The sequence below is a fragment of the Lutjanus erythropterus genome, chromosome 15, assembly GCF_056507025.1.
Source record: "Lutjanus erythropterus isolate fLutEry1 chromosome 15, fLutEry1.hap2, whole genome shotgun sequence".
NCBI classification, from domain to species: domain Eukaryota; kingdom Metazoa; phylum Chordata; class Actinopteri; order Lutjaniformes; family Lutjanidae; genus Lutjanus; species Lutjanus erythropterus.
Window position 1 is genome coordinate 5,011,152 of NC_139331.1, and position 14,377 is coordinate 5,025,528.

The window sequence follows — 14,377 nt, forward strand, 5'->3', positions numbered from 1 at the left end:
ATCAAACGTGATGTAATTCTTACACTTTTAATGGTTTGGAAAACATCTTCCACAGCCAGTGGTATCACTCCTGGAATATGGTCACTCCCCATCATGGTGAAAGTCTTTCCAGAGGAAGTCTGCCCATAAGCAAATATGGTGCCTGCGGAGCAAACACAGAATAGATACATACAAAGAATAAACACCACACTGCTAAAGTAAATGTGTATGACAACATGTTACCACAATCCAAGTCTCACTGTATTCAGTTTCCATTACACACCATTGTATCCTTCAACAGTGGAAACAACCAGAGGCTTCGCAATGTCCTGGTACAGCTGATTGGTTGTTTCTTCAGCAGTGAACACTCGGTCTGTGAACAACAGAGGAGGATAGTGATGTACAGTGGACTTCTAACAAAGTCCAGTAAAGACATTTCTTAATCCTGTACATGCAGCAAAACATACCGAAACTAAAGCTCTTGGTGGAATTCCCATCATCCACCTGATGAATTGATTTCTTATCAGCTTTCCAAAAGAACTGGACAGGTTCTGTATTCTCCGACGCAGCACTTTCTTCCCTGTAACAAGAACACACATTCAAGACTCACGTGGAAATATTATCAGACTTTCTCGACAATATATTCAAGTTTAGTGTTGCTCTGTGAGAATTAATTTGTGGCTGCATTGCTTACACAGCCCTGATGACTTCATGAACAAAGGTAATTAACTGGAGAAATCAATCATCCCTTTCATTCATAATATCATCCCTGATTATTATGTAGTGAAAAGTCCAATAATGTCACAGCTCTTGATTCTCAAATGCATTGCGAAAAGACAATGGCAATTAGGTCACAATTTAGTAGAGACATAAAGGACAAAGTCAGAATTGCTAATTTTGTGAGAGATGAGCCCTACATTTGACAGACCAATCATTTAGTCCTCATTGAAATGTTTGTAGTTCTAAGTATGAAACATTTGTTAAGCCATGCTTGCAGCATGGTTATAGGAATGTCTGTTGCTCCGAACATCCAAACTTTCATGTCTCAACAACTATTACTGGGTAGACTGCAATAAAATTTGACAGACAATCATGTTCCCCTCAGAATCAACTTAAACAATGTTGTTGGTCCTTGGCTTTAATACAGACTTAACACAGTATTACAGTCCCTCTGTACTTGTCTCCTGTTGTTTTGTATGCACTATATTGCACAAAAAATTGCATGATATTGCACAATATTGTACAGATTAATGTTTATGCTTTCACAATATATTAACACAATGTAATCATTAATAAATTATCATCAGTAATGTGGATATAATGACTAAGTTGGTAAAGGCAAATATTACAGCTAAAATAGTCTGATAAGTTCAGTTCAGTCACTTTATTGTACTGCAACCAGAAAAATACAGCACTTGTGCCATATATAATAATATGTGGTCTCATAACAGGATACCGATATAATTTAGATGTATTGTTCTGCCCTAGAATAAATATTTGGGATGGACTCGCACACAATGGAAGGGGCAGTCTTAAAAAACAGTCATAAATGTTCAGTACTTCATTTGTAAGCGTGAAGGACACTGTTAGAAGCTCCATACATACTTGGTTTAGTAAATTACTGTATGTACCTCCGCCCTTGTAAACAATAACGGCGCCTTGCTTCCGTTAAAGCCTGTTAATTAATAAAAAAGCATTAACTAGGCCAAACGGCGCCATCTCGAGTCCCTATAACATAGCAGGACTGTAGTTAAGTCCTAACGTCCGTTAAAACAATGAACCCTCACTTAGTAACACAATACAAAAGCTGCAAAGTCTTCTTGTTTTGTTACTGTCATTCAAATGGAGAAAATAGCTGACGTTACCGCCAATGACTCCACAGCTCTGCCGTCAGCTTAATGTTAATTAGGTAAATAAAGGAAGATTTTCTTCCTCTGTAAAGCAAAATCTATAAGTATTAAGGCTGGACAGATACGTATTGCTTGCTGGAAAAGGGGATTTTTAGCTTAGAAAATTTACCTAATGACAAACAACTTATAACAACTCTAACGTAAGGTTAGCTCCTAAATAATAGCTAACCTTAACTTAGTTACTGGCTGTTGGCTCAAACTTACCTCGCAATAAGCGGACGGACTCGAACACAGACTTTAACAGCCGACTCTTCAGCCATTTTTCCTTTTAGATAGTCGCACACCAAACATAAAATTAACACGCAAAATAATACATTTTTTGCTAAAAGATAAAACACCTAACGGACTGTGCGCACTGGGAGTGACTCCTTCGCTGTGTTTAAAATTTCATCCACTTTGTTTTGATTGGTTAACGTCACCGCGTGGACGCGTCCAATGAGCTGACTGTGAAAAATACGTTTGGGCCAAATACAAGCTGCGATTTATTCTTTTCAAATTGATTGTAGCAATATGCTTTATAACGTATATGCAGGGAAGTGGCTCCAACAGCAAAACTGGTTTGTTTTTACTTGTATTTTAGCAGCAAAAAATGAATATAATGTGGTCGCGCCCGACTTGTGACGAAAAAACGCGACTGACTTGAGTGGCGTCATCAATCTGCGCCTACGGTATGGCAACACATGAGAAAGTGGTGACTTTTGTAGTTAAGTAGAAGTTGAATGTGTGCAGTACTTAAGACAGAAACAGAGGTGTTTATGAATGTGGACGAAGAAAATTATATTCAGTTTTAATAATCCAATTAATGTGGAATAGCTGAAAAATCTCATCTTGCTGTTGAAATGTCTCTGTTTCTTGTGAACAGGTAGGCTGATTTTCTGTACGAGCATTCATTGTTGGTCTCTTCTTTTAGTTATGCTACATTGTCACATTACTTCATGACCATGGAGTTATACCCTCATATCTGATTCTGAATCATATATCATATATCTGAATCAAAAAGCTGTCATTTTAAATGTTTTTTCTAGATCAGCTTTCATGTAAATAGTAGACAGTTAACTCTTACTGTGTTTAAATACACATAGCAAATGTATTAATTACTGAAGGGATATATGAGTACACACAACAATTCTGCAACATGTTTTATTTTAGATATTAAAACATTTGAACTGACAGATTTGAACTAACAATCAGTGGTGTAAATCACAAGTTTCATCATATTGAATCAACTCTCTGGACAACAATACGATATTTGCTGATATCACAAAGTCTGCTCAAGTTCAATGTACCGTTACAACCCTACTAATAGGACAACTTGAAAACATTTACCAACAATACATCTTCATGTGCTGTCCTGCTCTCCCTGTCTTTATCTTTTCCATTGACCTCTGGTCTCTGTTATCATTGCGTGTCAGCAAGTTATAAACATGTACAAACCCACTTTTGGAGTGTCTAAAATGTTCATCAACTACCTGTCATCTAGTCATCACTAATAATAACATCAAATAGTATTATCTGTGTAAGTAACACCAGCCATCTGTCCACCTTGTTAGGTTATCTTAGTGTCAAGTGTCTGACAAAATCAGTAATTTTATAGAACAGTGAGAGAAGGATCCTCAGCATTGATTAGCATCACAGGATTAGGGATGTGCAATAATATCAGCTCATTATTAGTACTTGCAAATAAAGGCTTTAAAATTAAATATTGGTGTCAGCCCAAAGTGAACATTTATGCCAATATGACAGGAGGAGAAGCCAAATCACATTTAGTCACACACATTAATTCCATCAACAGCACAAATTTAATAACAATCTAAAGAGCCATCATGCTAATCAATATGATGAATTCATAAAGAGAAAGAGGAACCAGTGAAACAAAACTGTGAGGAGTAGTTTTCTTATTGTGCCTAGTGAATGTGTCCACTTTGAAAAGCATTGTTTTTTATGTCTGGCACTGCAGCAGGCAATAATGATAAGAACTGACATGATAAATGTTAAATCTTATTTTTGTATAAAGAAAGAAGTGGATAAATGTAGAACAAATGTTGTTGTGCTGTGACTATATGAAAGAAGTGGTCTGAAGAATCTGTAACCCGATACTAACTTTTGTCTTGTGGCTCACAGATATCTCGGAGAGGAGGATGATGGGAGCGTCTCAAAGGAGTCTCGGTCTCAAGCATTACTGGCTAAACTGCAGCAGAAGGCCAAAGAGAAGCAGAAACAGAGTCTGACAGAACAGAGACAACAGCCACCTGAAGAACAGACGGAACGGCAGGTGGTCAAAAAGAAAAGAAAAGCTGACAAGGAGTGCAGTCAAGAACCTCAACAGCACAAAAAGAGGAAATCAGAAGACTCTGATGACCATGATGAGCCCGTCAGAGAAAAGAAGAAGGACAAGAAAGGTGCAAAAAAGAAAGAAAAGAAGAAGAAGGATCAGTCAGGTATGTTCTTGTTCTTGTATACACTCTTTGGCAAATAATTCTGTGGACATGAATGACTGTTCTTCTTGTTAACATTTTCATTTATCATTTATCATTGTTGTAAGTCTAAAGTGATTCTCTCATCTCATGCTGTAACCTATGCAAATTTTTAAAAAGTTTGAATATTTCGTCCACTAAAGTATGTGTCATAGCCTGTACGGATCAGCGTTATAATATGTGGACAAGGTTGTCCTCATACTTTTGGCCATATAGTGTCGTTCTGTAGCCATCTTTAAAAAAAATCAGGCTGCAGATTGGGACTTAAAAGTCATAGTTACATTTATGATCTTAGAGGATTTGCTCAATACTGTGATGATCATGGTCATTAATATTGATTAAAAGTTCAAACTAAGGATAAGTCATTAATTTATCTTTTTAACAAGATTCTAATTGAGTGAGTTTACATTTACTGCTGTAGTCTGTGGTGTATTTATTACCTATCAACAGAAATCTGCCTGAGTTGATTCAGTTTGTCTGTCTTTGGATTTTAGGTAGTTCAGTTGATGTTCTTGCAGACACTGAAGTGACTGGAAGAGATGGACAGGAGGACACAAGAGTAGAAGAAGAAGAAGCAGAGACAGAAAACAACACGCCCAAACAGACCACAGAGAAGCCTTCTGCTCCGGCCGGCTTCACAGTTCTGGGAGGATTTGAGAACAAACCTGTCCAAAAGGTACAGGGATGAGTTAATGTTGCTGAAGGGTCAGGGCTCATCACCAGCACCATTAGTATTCATCCACAGTGTCTGTGTTCTTCTGTCCACAGGTCCACAGAGTCCTGCCTCAGTGGCTCGCTCAGCCTGATGTCATTCATAGAGACATTAAAAGCAACCTGGTCCCCATCTCTGACGTCCCTGGACTGTCTGCTCAGCTGGTGAAAAAACTACAAACTAATGGAATTCAGACACTTTTTCCAGGTAATGACACAGGTTGGAGTTATTTGTGTATTCAGCAGTGGTTTCCAAAGTTCTACATAATTTAGAAGAGACCTGTATCACTTCATTTAAAATTTTTGATAGTTCACATACTGTGTGATACATCAGTGATATTTGCTTGTTCGTGAAGAGAAGTCTTTGCAACAGGTGTCCATGGATTCTTTCAAGAGGAAGAGCCTGCGAGTGTGGTGTGACTGGGTGTAGGCAAAAACTTTACTTGAAAAATGTTTGTCTTGACTTCTGACTTGACTCAAAATTTCCCTGTCTTGACTTGGGACTTGGCTTTTAACTCATCTTCTTGTTTTGGGACTTGTCTATCTTGACTTGGGACTTGATTCGAGACTTGCCTGTCTTGACTCGGGTCTTGACTTCGGACTTGAGTGCAAAGACCTGAGACTTTCTTGTGACTTGCCAAACAAGGACTTGGTCCCACCTCTGGAGCATACACTTGTCAAATCAAAGTAGTGAAGAATACTGTCTGTGACCTCTTCACAGTACAAGCTGAGGTCATTCCAGCCATCTTGGAGAGCGCTCAGCAGGGGCTGCTGATTGGACGAGGCGGTTACAAGCCCAGAGACCTTTGCGTGTCTGCACCGACAGGCAGCGGCAAAACACTCGCGTTTGTCATACCTGTCATACAGGTGAGCTGCAAACCATCTCTTTAAGAACCTTTGAGAAAGACGTACGATCTGTACAAGCACACCATACTGATGCTCCATGCTGAAATAGACAGACTCTCCAGATGAAATAAAGCTGTTCTCTCCCACCAGGTGCTGATGGAGCGGGTGGTGTGTGAAGTCCGGGCTCTGGCTGTGTTGCCCACCAAAGAACTCGCTCAGCAGGTCAGAATCTTTAGAGCCAAAGCCTGGATCACATCTTACAATCATGTTTCCTCCATGGACTGACATAGTATGCTGTCCTGTCCAGGTTTGCAAAGTGTTCACATCCTATGCTGAGGGAACCTCTCTGAAAGTGGTGATGCTGGCTGGTCAGAAGAGCTTTGCTGCAGAGCAGGCGTCACTCTCAGAACACAGGTGAGGACAGCTGGTCAGCACCACTACTGTCAGATGTTTAATTTTAGGTGGGCATTTCAGGGCCTGGATGTCTTTTTCTATGTTACCACCAAATTCAATGCAGAAATTCTGAAATTCTACACATAGGAGCTTTAAACGTGGAGCTGTTTTAGAAAGGAAATATAAATATCAGACCAGGGCATGGTATTTCTTGGTAAATCTTATTTCTGTGCTGATTTGTCTTCCAGAGGTGGCGCGAGACGCAGCCTAGCAGACATCGTTGTGGCCACTCCTGGTCGACTGGTTGATCACATCAACAAGAATTCCGGCTTCTGTCTGGAACAACTCCGATTTCTGGTGAGTTCATAACAGCTGGATGATGACTTCAACCAATATATTTACACCACAAATCAGATAGACATCGATGCCCGTAGCACCATCTGTCAATTTGTGTACTTGTTTAAAATGTCCTCACTCTGTCCTCCATCCCAGATCATCGATGAGGCTGACAGGATGATTGACAGCATGCACCAGTCGTGGCTCAGTCAGGTGGTGAAGGCGGTGTACAGATCAGGAAGTGGGCCAGAGGGCGCGTCTATCTTCAGACGGACTGAGCCGGCGTACGTCACAGCAGCCAGGTGAGTCTGGGTTCAGACTGTGAGTTTTCAATGTGCGTGTCTTCATTTAAGTTTTAGGTCTGTTAAGTCTGTTTGTCCCCTCAGTCTGTCTCCTCCTCAGATGCCGCTGCAGAAGCTGCTGTTCTCTGCCACACTCACACAGAACCCGGAGAAGCTGCAGCAGCTGGGCCTCCACCAGCCCCGCCTCTTCAGCTCCGTCCACAGTCACAGCAGCAGCACCGCAGCAGCAGCCCCCACCCAGAAACAAGACCGCTTCGACTTCCCCCAGGGTCTGACGGTAAGAGATGACCTTTTGACCTTCAGGCAAAGTGCAGAGAGCTGTGGTGTCAGACAAGACTGGCGTCACCATGTTAATGACTGCATCTTCATGTTTTCAGGAGTATTATGTCCCCTGTACGTTAAGCAAGAAGCCGCTCCTCATCGTCCACTTCATCCTGCGCAAGAAGCTCAGCCCCATCCTCTGTTTCACCAACTCCAGAGAGGCTGCACACAGGTGGGAGAACACAACACCCATTACACACACATCGCTTGTGCATATTTTCAGCTGCCAGGTGCTGTCAACTCCTTCAGGATCGTGGTCTTACCGGTTTCTCCTCCTCAGACTTTACCTGCTGGTGCAGCTGTTTGGTGGGATTCAGGCTGCAGAGTTCTCCTCCAGACTCTCTCCCGGTGAGAGGAAGAAGACGCTGAAGGAATTTGAACAAGGAAAGATCCAACTGTGAGTTTATGCGTGTGTTTTCGGAAGTTCCTGTAGTGTGAGCTATAATGAGCAATGGATTAAAGGGATAGTTTGGATCATTACCAAATATTTCTCTCCCCAGACTAACCAGACTCCACTGGCAAAAACAGTAGGTTAGTTAGTTTGTGTTATTGTGTGACTTGGATGTTTTAAATGGTTAGTTCAGATTCACTAAAGTCACACAATAACACAAACAAAGGCAGCAGTAGACCAACAACTCCTGTGATCTCTGAGGTAAAATGACTGATTTCACCCATGGAGTTTGGTTCTTCTGCAGAGAGAGATATTTGGCTTTTGTAACAGTGGCTTCCCATCAGAAAAGCTGTCTGACACCAAAGTAAAGCAGTGAGAATATTCTAAATATAGCATATAATTAAATTGATTAAGTTGTCAAATTTTCATATCACAATTATACAGTTGTCAGAATTATTGGGGTATTGTTAAAATATACTGAAACTGTCCAGAAAGTACTGATATACACACTGAAATCATTTCCACAAGCTTTATATAGAAAACCTCTGTAACCTCTAAAATGACACGTCCTTTGTGATGTCAGTTTTTCACACTGATACAAAACAAACCCACATTCTTGCTGCGCTACGTCTGGGAGACTGTTCCTAATTTTGGTTGATGCTGAACAGTATTTGCCATGAGCTTTTCGAAACATGTCATCCTGTAGGTTGATCAGCACAGACGCAGCTGCCAGAGGCATTGACGTCAACGGGGTCAAATGTGTAGTGAATTATGACGCACCACAGTACATCAGGACGTACATTCACAGGTGAGCTGTCCAGCAAACATACTGTAATGCTGTAAGATAAAAAGTACATGTAACCCTCCATACTGTCTAGTGTAGCTGCATCATATTGTCTCTGTTCTTTGTTCAGGATTGGAAGAACAGCCAGAGCAGGGAAAGCAGGCCTGGCCTTCACCTTCCTGCTAGGAGTCCAGGTAAAGGCTTTTCTCTGCATAATTAAATTTGGCTGAGAGACGTGGATAGACATGTAAAACAGAGGTTTTTTTGTTTTCTGACTCAGGAGAAGAGTTTTCTCCAGATGGTGGTGGAAGCAGGCAGCCCCGGGATTCAAAAGCAGATCATCAAATCAGAGAACTTCAAGAGTCTGGAAGCTCATTACGAGCAAACACTGCAGGAGCTGGCTGACGTCATCAAGGTAGAGACTCAAACACATTCATTAAATACAGAAATATCCTCATTTAAAAAGTGTGTCTGTGCATCTATCTGTACTGAACTCAAAGTATGACTAAATGAAGCCAACTCTTTTTTAATCCTTAACTCAATGGATTACAATGAACTTATCAGTTTCAATGTACTATTTCAGCAGTAGTTACTGTGTTGCACCTCATATTAATTCTCCAACTTACATACCCAAAAATTTAAGCGACAGTCATGTTCACCAATCATCTTTGATACATAAATTTGAATAATCTGAATTGCTGTTGGCCTATAAACACTGCTTTGTGTGTCTCTACAGGAGGAGAAAGCCAAATAATGGACCAACACTGACATTCTCCTTTGAGCTGACTGACCTGTACCTTATGAAGATCACATTGCATTTTTTTCAGATGTATTTGGAGTTATTTATGTTGTTTAATAAAACATACAATGTCTGTGTGTGGTAAAGCTGGTTATTTTGTTTTGTGTTTTATTTATTTGTCCTTTAATTTAGCAGGGGGGGGGGCTGTACAAAACAGTTAAACAAGACTTAAACATAGAGACAGAGTTGGCACACTACCAGAATTTCAACAATAGTATAAACATCCCTACCAAAGTTAGATTAGAGCACTTTTCAAGGTGCATTTTCAAGCATTTCAAGCATCTTACAGCAAATTTTATATACATATTACATATAAATGCTCAAAATGATTAGTTCCCATTTTTCATCACAATAAATCAGATGCTATTGTGTTATGAACAACAAAAATTGTCTTTCATGACAGCATTATACAGAAGGCTGATAAAGGAAAACACAACAAAATTTCATGTTTCAAAATGTGTCACATGTCTGTAAATGGATTTGTCATCTTATATAACCTGACTGAGTCAACAAAGTGATCATTTAAATAATTACTATACAAATAACTAAATGAATGAATCAATGAATTTTAGATTTTTCATTTTCAGTGTATGCACAAGCACAGAGTGGAAAGCAAGTGTCAAGTAGAGTCATCTTCATTTTGTGCAAAAGCAGCTCGGCTCTCTGACTTATTTTTATTTCTTTATCTAAAAGCTGAACTTTTCAGTCAGAGAGTGACTTGTTGGGAAAGTAATGAAATAAGTTTCAAGCTCCAAAATCCACACCTTGAAACACTACACTGAAATTCAAGTGTTTTCAAGAATTTCCAGCTGTGGGGAAATGCAGGTAAGAAAATCTGAACTGAAGGTCTGGATGGGTATTGATGGCATCTCAAAATACTGAGAAACTCTCTCAAGATGACGTACAGTTGATGTTCAGTTCAGTTTGATCTTGTGTGTAAATGTCGTTAAATTTACAGATTGGAGAAAGCCCAGCAGGAAGTTATACTTAAATCACAGTTTAATGACAGCATTTACAGAAAACCTGACATGTATCCTTGTTTCAATCCAGCCAGGTTAGAATAAACACACACACACACACACACACACACACAGTCCGTCAGTCCCATTTGGAACTCTTCCTCCTCATGTATCTCTCTCCTTCACTGTCGATGGCCTCGTACAGCTGCTGGTCGTTCTCTTTCATGGCGTGCATGTAGCCCAGGTAGGCCACACACAAGGTGATGGTCACCAGCCCAAACGCCATCACTGGTTTATTCTGAAAAACAACATAGTGTCATGTTCAACTGTCAACCTCATTCTATGAGAGCCAAATAATTAATCATGTAAATAAGATAGATTAGATTCTCCAGTGAGGGGGAATGTCATCAGTTTCTGATCCCAAATCACAGGGGACTTATTGTCTTATTGTGGGATTTATGAGGAATTTTTGACCATTTTTGTTCATTCTTGAGTGGCCAAAATTTGTTAAATTTTGCATTAAATCTGTATAATGAATGGTATCAACCCAAAAATTTGCTGCAACAACTTATGAGTCATGATAGGGTATCATGGGAATGGTCATCATATACTTCTGTCAAAATGTTCTAAGCCCCTATAAACTTTAAAATTATGAATAGTGCCTAAAGAAAACACAATGTTATTTACCAGATTTCTGACAAGAAAAGCTTGACACTCAGTGCTGAGCTGCATCTCATATTAATCTTTAGATTCCAGCTTTCAAATGATGTATAACACTTCTATGTGACATATACTGTCTCCCACTCCCGCTGTAGTTGAGGGTTGCTATCCTATGATGATAGGACATCATAGAAAAACACATTACAAGTACTTTATGCATCAATTTAAAAGTTAAACCATCATTTAAAGACAGAATCACAAAGTTGATTTACTGATACATCGGGAGACATTCCACCCTCCACACTATCTTAGTTATGCAGTGATGGATAAGTACATTTAGGGAAGTACTTAAGTTACTTCAGTACAGTTTTGCATGTTATTCTACTCTACTTCTGTTTCTTGAAGGGAAATATTGTACTTTTTACTTCTGTTGTTTAAGCCATTGCTCTGCAATTAATAACACAAAATACAGATCAAGTAATACAGTTTTTTTTATGCATTATTATTATTGGAGCTGCAATGATTAATCAATGAATCGATTACTAATAAGTTATTAAATTAATCGGCAACTATTTTAATAACTGATTAACCAGTTTGAGGTTTTTTTTTAAGAAAAAAAATAACTGATTTCAGCTTCTTAAAAGTTAATATTTTGAGGTTTCTTTACTCCTCTCTTATAGTAAACTGAATGTCTTTTAAGTGTGGACAAAACAAGACATCTGAGGACGTCATCATGGTCTTTGGTAAACACTGATCAACATTTTCACACATTTTGTAGGCAAACAACTAGTAAACAATTAATCAATAAAATAATAGACCGATTAATCAACTACTTAAATAACGGCGAGTTGCAGCCCTAATAATTATAGATTATGCTACACAGTAGCATATAATAAATGTTTAAAATGAGCTTCACTTTTGACCAGCTACAACACGTGAAAAAAACATTAATGTGTCTATGATATTTATTCTGAAATAAGCCATTCTGCAAAGTAAGTACTTTTAATACTTTTAAGTATGTTTTGATGATAATTCTTTTGCACTTTTAATCAGCAGGATTTTGAATGCGGGACTTTTCTTTTAACAGACTACTTTTACACGGCAGTAACTTTTATTTATGTAGAAGTACTTCTCCCACCACTGTAGCTAGCCATGTAGAAGCTAATTGCTAAGCTAATTCTCGAGCGACATGTTTGTTATTGCTTTTCAGGGTGACAGTGTGTGTGTGTGTGTGTGTGTGTGTGTGTGTGTGTGTGTGTGTGTGTGTGTGAGTCTTACAGGTTTGATGAAGAGTTCAGGGTTGACAGCTCGGAACAGTGTGGTGGTCTGTGCGCCCCTCAACCCGGGTGTCCTGTAGCCTTTCTCCCCAGGACCCTCCTTCCCTTTACCGGCCTCTTTATCGGACATGTCCGCCGGTCAAACCTGCGCACGACACCTCTTCGGACAAAATATATGACAAGAGAGCTCGAAAAATAGACAGCTAATGCTACACTGCCTCCAACAACGCAGCCATGTTTCAAAGTCAAAGACGACGAGTTGGTAGAAAAGAGGAGAGTGAAGACCATTTGAAAAGTCACAGCGCCCCCTGTGGCCCTGAGCGGGAAACCCCACCACTGTTTACACAGTGGCTAGTAGACCTTATACACAGCAGCCATTTTGACATGAAATACTAGTGTAACCACAGCTGTTACCAATGATACTAATTAAAGGTCCCGTTCCATTCAGCTCAAACAGAGTCAGAGTGCTGCCGGTGTGCATGTTGGCTCACTGAAAAGGCTCTGCCACATTAAGTGGAACAGGACCTTAATAAGTATCATTGGTAAAACCTGTGTTTATCCCACTATTTTATATCAATATGGGGGCTGTGAGAAAGATATATTAGTATGAACTCAAGAACATAACCTTTACATACTAAATACCACAATATGAAAATATTCTGTAACATGTCAAAGTCCTGAAAATATTGTTTAAGTAAAAGTATGTAAATCTAACCAGGAAAATGCACTTAAATGTTAAAAATAAAAGTAGTCAGTGCAGTAAAATGTTCTCTGTGCCATTTGTACGATTCTATCAAATCTCATTAAATGAGTGGTGGAGCTAATTTTGGACTATTTTGTATAGGCCTGCAATGATTATTTGTTATTGCAGATTAATCTGCTGATTATTTCTCTGTTAATCAACTGATTGTTTGGTTTGTAACAATTCTGAAAACAGTAAAAAAACACCATCACAATGAGCAAGATGCAAAAGTGACATGTTCACCATGCGGTCAACAGTCCTAACCTCAAAATTACTAGAAATAAATTAAGATTAAATCAAGATCATTAAAATAATCAAAACAAACAAAATTACTTATTTGTTGCCAATAGATTTTTGTCATTGACTATTTATTTCAGCTGTGCTTGCATGAACTGTTGGGCAGTTTTTATTTTATGACAAAACATCATATTTTATGAACTCTAAATATGTTTTGTGTGTATAAATCTCAATTTGTTAAGTAACTAGTGACTGATGCTGTCAAATAAATGTAGTGGAGTCAAAGTATAAAGTAGCATGAAAAGAAAAATATATCAAATTTGTACTGGAGTATAAATTTGGCTCCCTGTGGTTATGACAAAAAATTATATGGAAATAAATGATTTTTTCATTTCAATTTTCATTTATCATGGTTGCAGTGATTCTTACTTTCTCCAAATGTAAAACAGTCTAAGCTATAAATCAACATACATCATTTGTATTTATTTATTTAAATATTGATGCTAAATAAATAAAAAAAAAGAAAAGGCTCTGGAGAAAATAGAGACTTTAACAGTTGTGGCTCCAGAAAGGTTTTCTTTTTCTTTTTTTCCTCCCTGGTGCCCTTGTAGTTTATACCCTGGTTTAAAGGGACAGTTCACCTCAAAATCAAAATTGCATTTTTTTTTTTTTTTTTTTTTTTTTGCTGTGAGTTGCAGAGATTTAGAGATATCGGCCGTAAGTGTCTGTCTTATTTCCAATATAATGGAACTAGATGGGACTCAGCTTGTGGTGCTCAAAGCACCAAAAAAAGAAAAACATCTGAAAAAAAATCATGACTTGGTTATTCCACAGACCTTGTTGTGAGCAGTTTCATGTAAGAACTACTTTCTTCCTGCAGTAGAATCTACTGGAACTACTTTCTCTTCTACTAGAAAGAAAATAGTTCCTAACATGAAACTGCTCACAAGATCTGTGGATTATTTTGAGCAACCGGGTCATGATTTCTGAAAAGAGACACCGGTTTTGAATTTTTCAAACTTATGATTTTGGAGCTTTGAGCACCACAAGCCACGTGCCATTTAGTTCCAGGTGAGAGGGCATCTCCGAAACTCTGCAGCTCACACCAAAAGATGGATAAATGGCACTACAGGCCAGAGGAAAATAAATATGTATTTTTAATTTTGGAGTGAGCTGTCCCTTTAAAACACACTAACCATGTTTCCAGGGGAGCTCATGTCTTTGATGGTGATTTGGCAACCATCTCTGTTTACCTC

The 14,377-nt window shown here is 38.8% G+C and overlaps 3 protein-coding genes across 3 annotated transcripts in view; 1 reads left to right on the top strand and 2 right to left on the bottom strand.

The window, feature by feature from the left end:
- The window catches only part of cenpe (centromere protein E), a 28,663-nt gene extending 26,409 nt beyond the window's left edge, over positions 1-2,254 (bottom strand). Inside the window, 4 exon segments of the mRNA XM_084736938.1 lie at positions 24-142; positions 263-352; positions 447-559; positions 2,094-2,254. Coding sequence (XP_084593064.1) covers positions 24-142; positions 263-352; positions 447-559; positions 2,094-2,149 — 378 coding nt within the window. The 5' untranslated portion in view covers positions 2,150-2,254.
- Positions 2,255-2,716: 462 nt separating this feature from the next.
- ddx51 (DEAD (Asp-Glu-Ala-Asp) box polypeptide 51) lies at positions 2,717-9,332 on the top strand. The gene is made up of 16 exons (XM_084737801.1): positions 2,717-2,751; positions 4,011-4,327; positions 4,858-5,039; positions 5,132-5,282; positions 5,796-5,941; positions 6,071-6,142; positions 6,228-6,334; positions 6,562-6,670; positions 6,806-6,951; positions 7,036-7,228; positions 7,329-7,444; positions 7,553-7,669; positions 8,370-8,471; positions 8,578-8,641; positions 8,728-8,862; positions 9,184-9,332. Exons 1-16 carry the CDS (start codon positions 2,729-2,731, stop codon positions 9,199-9,201), a joined length of 1,998 nt encoding a protein of 665 aa, XP_084593927.1. The 5' UTR covers positions 2,717-2,728; the 3' UTR covers positions 9,202-9,332.
- A 975-nt stretch (positions 9,333-10,307) lies between these two features.
- Positions 10,308-12,407, bottom strand: smim8 (small integral membrane protein 8). The gene is made up of 2 exons (XM_084737800.1): positions 12,144-12,407; positions 10,308-10,503 (listed from the first exon to the last, which is right to left on the bottom strand). Exons 1-2 carry the CDS (start codon positions 12,270-12,272, stop codon positions 10,345-10,347), a joined length of 288 nt encoding a protein of 95 aa, XP_084593926.1. The 5' UTR covers positions 12,273-12,407; the 3' UTR covers positions 10,308-10,344.
- Between the last annotated feature and the right edge of the window lie 1,970 nt (positions 12,408-14,377).

Bases quoted from the DNA above. Each gene is read 5' to 3' on its own strand.
- ddx51 (XM_084737801.1), top strand. From the start codon at position 2,729: ATGTCTCTGTTTCTTGTGAACAG. The intron at 6,335-6,561 runs GTGAGGACAGCT...TTTGTCTTCCAG, and splicing joins GCGTCACTCTCAGAACACAG to AGGTGGCGCGAGACGCAGCC. The intron at 7,229-7,328 runs GTAAGAGATGAC...TCATGTTTTCAG, and splicing joins ACTTCCCCCAGGGTCTGACG to GAGTATTATGTCCCCTGTAC.
- smim8 (XM_084737800.1), bottom strand. From the start codon at position 12,272: ATGTCCGATAAAGAGGCCGGTAAAGGGAAGGAGGGTCCTGGGGAGAAA. The intron at 10,504-12,143 runs GTAAGACTCACA...GTTGTTTTTCAG, and splicing joins CTGAACTCTTCATCAAACCT to AATAAACCAGTGATGGCGTT.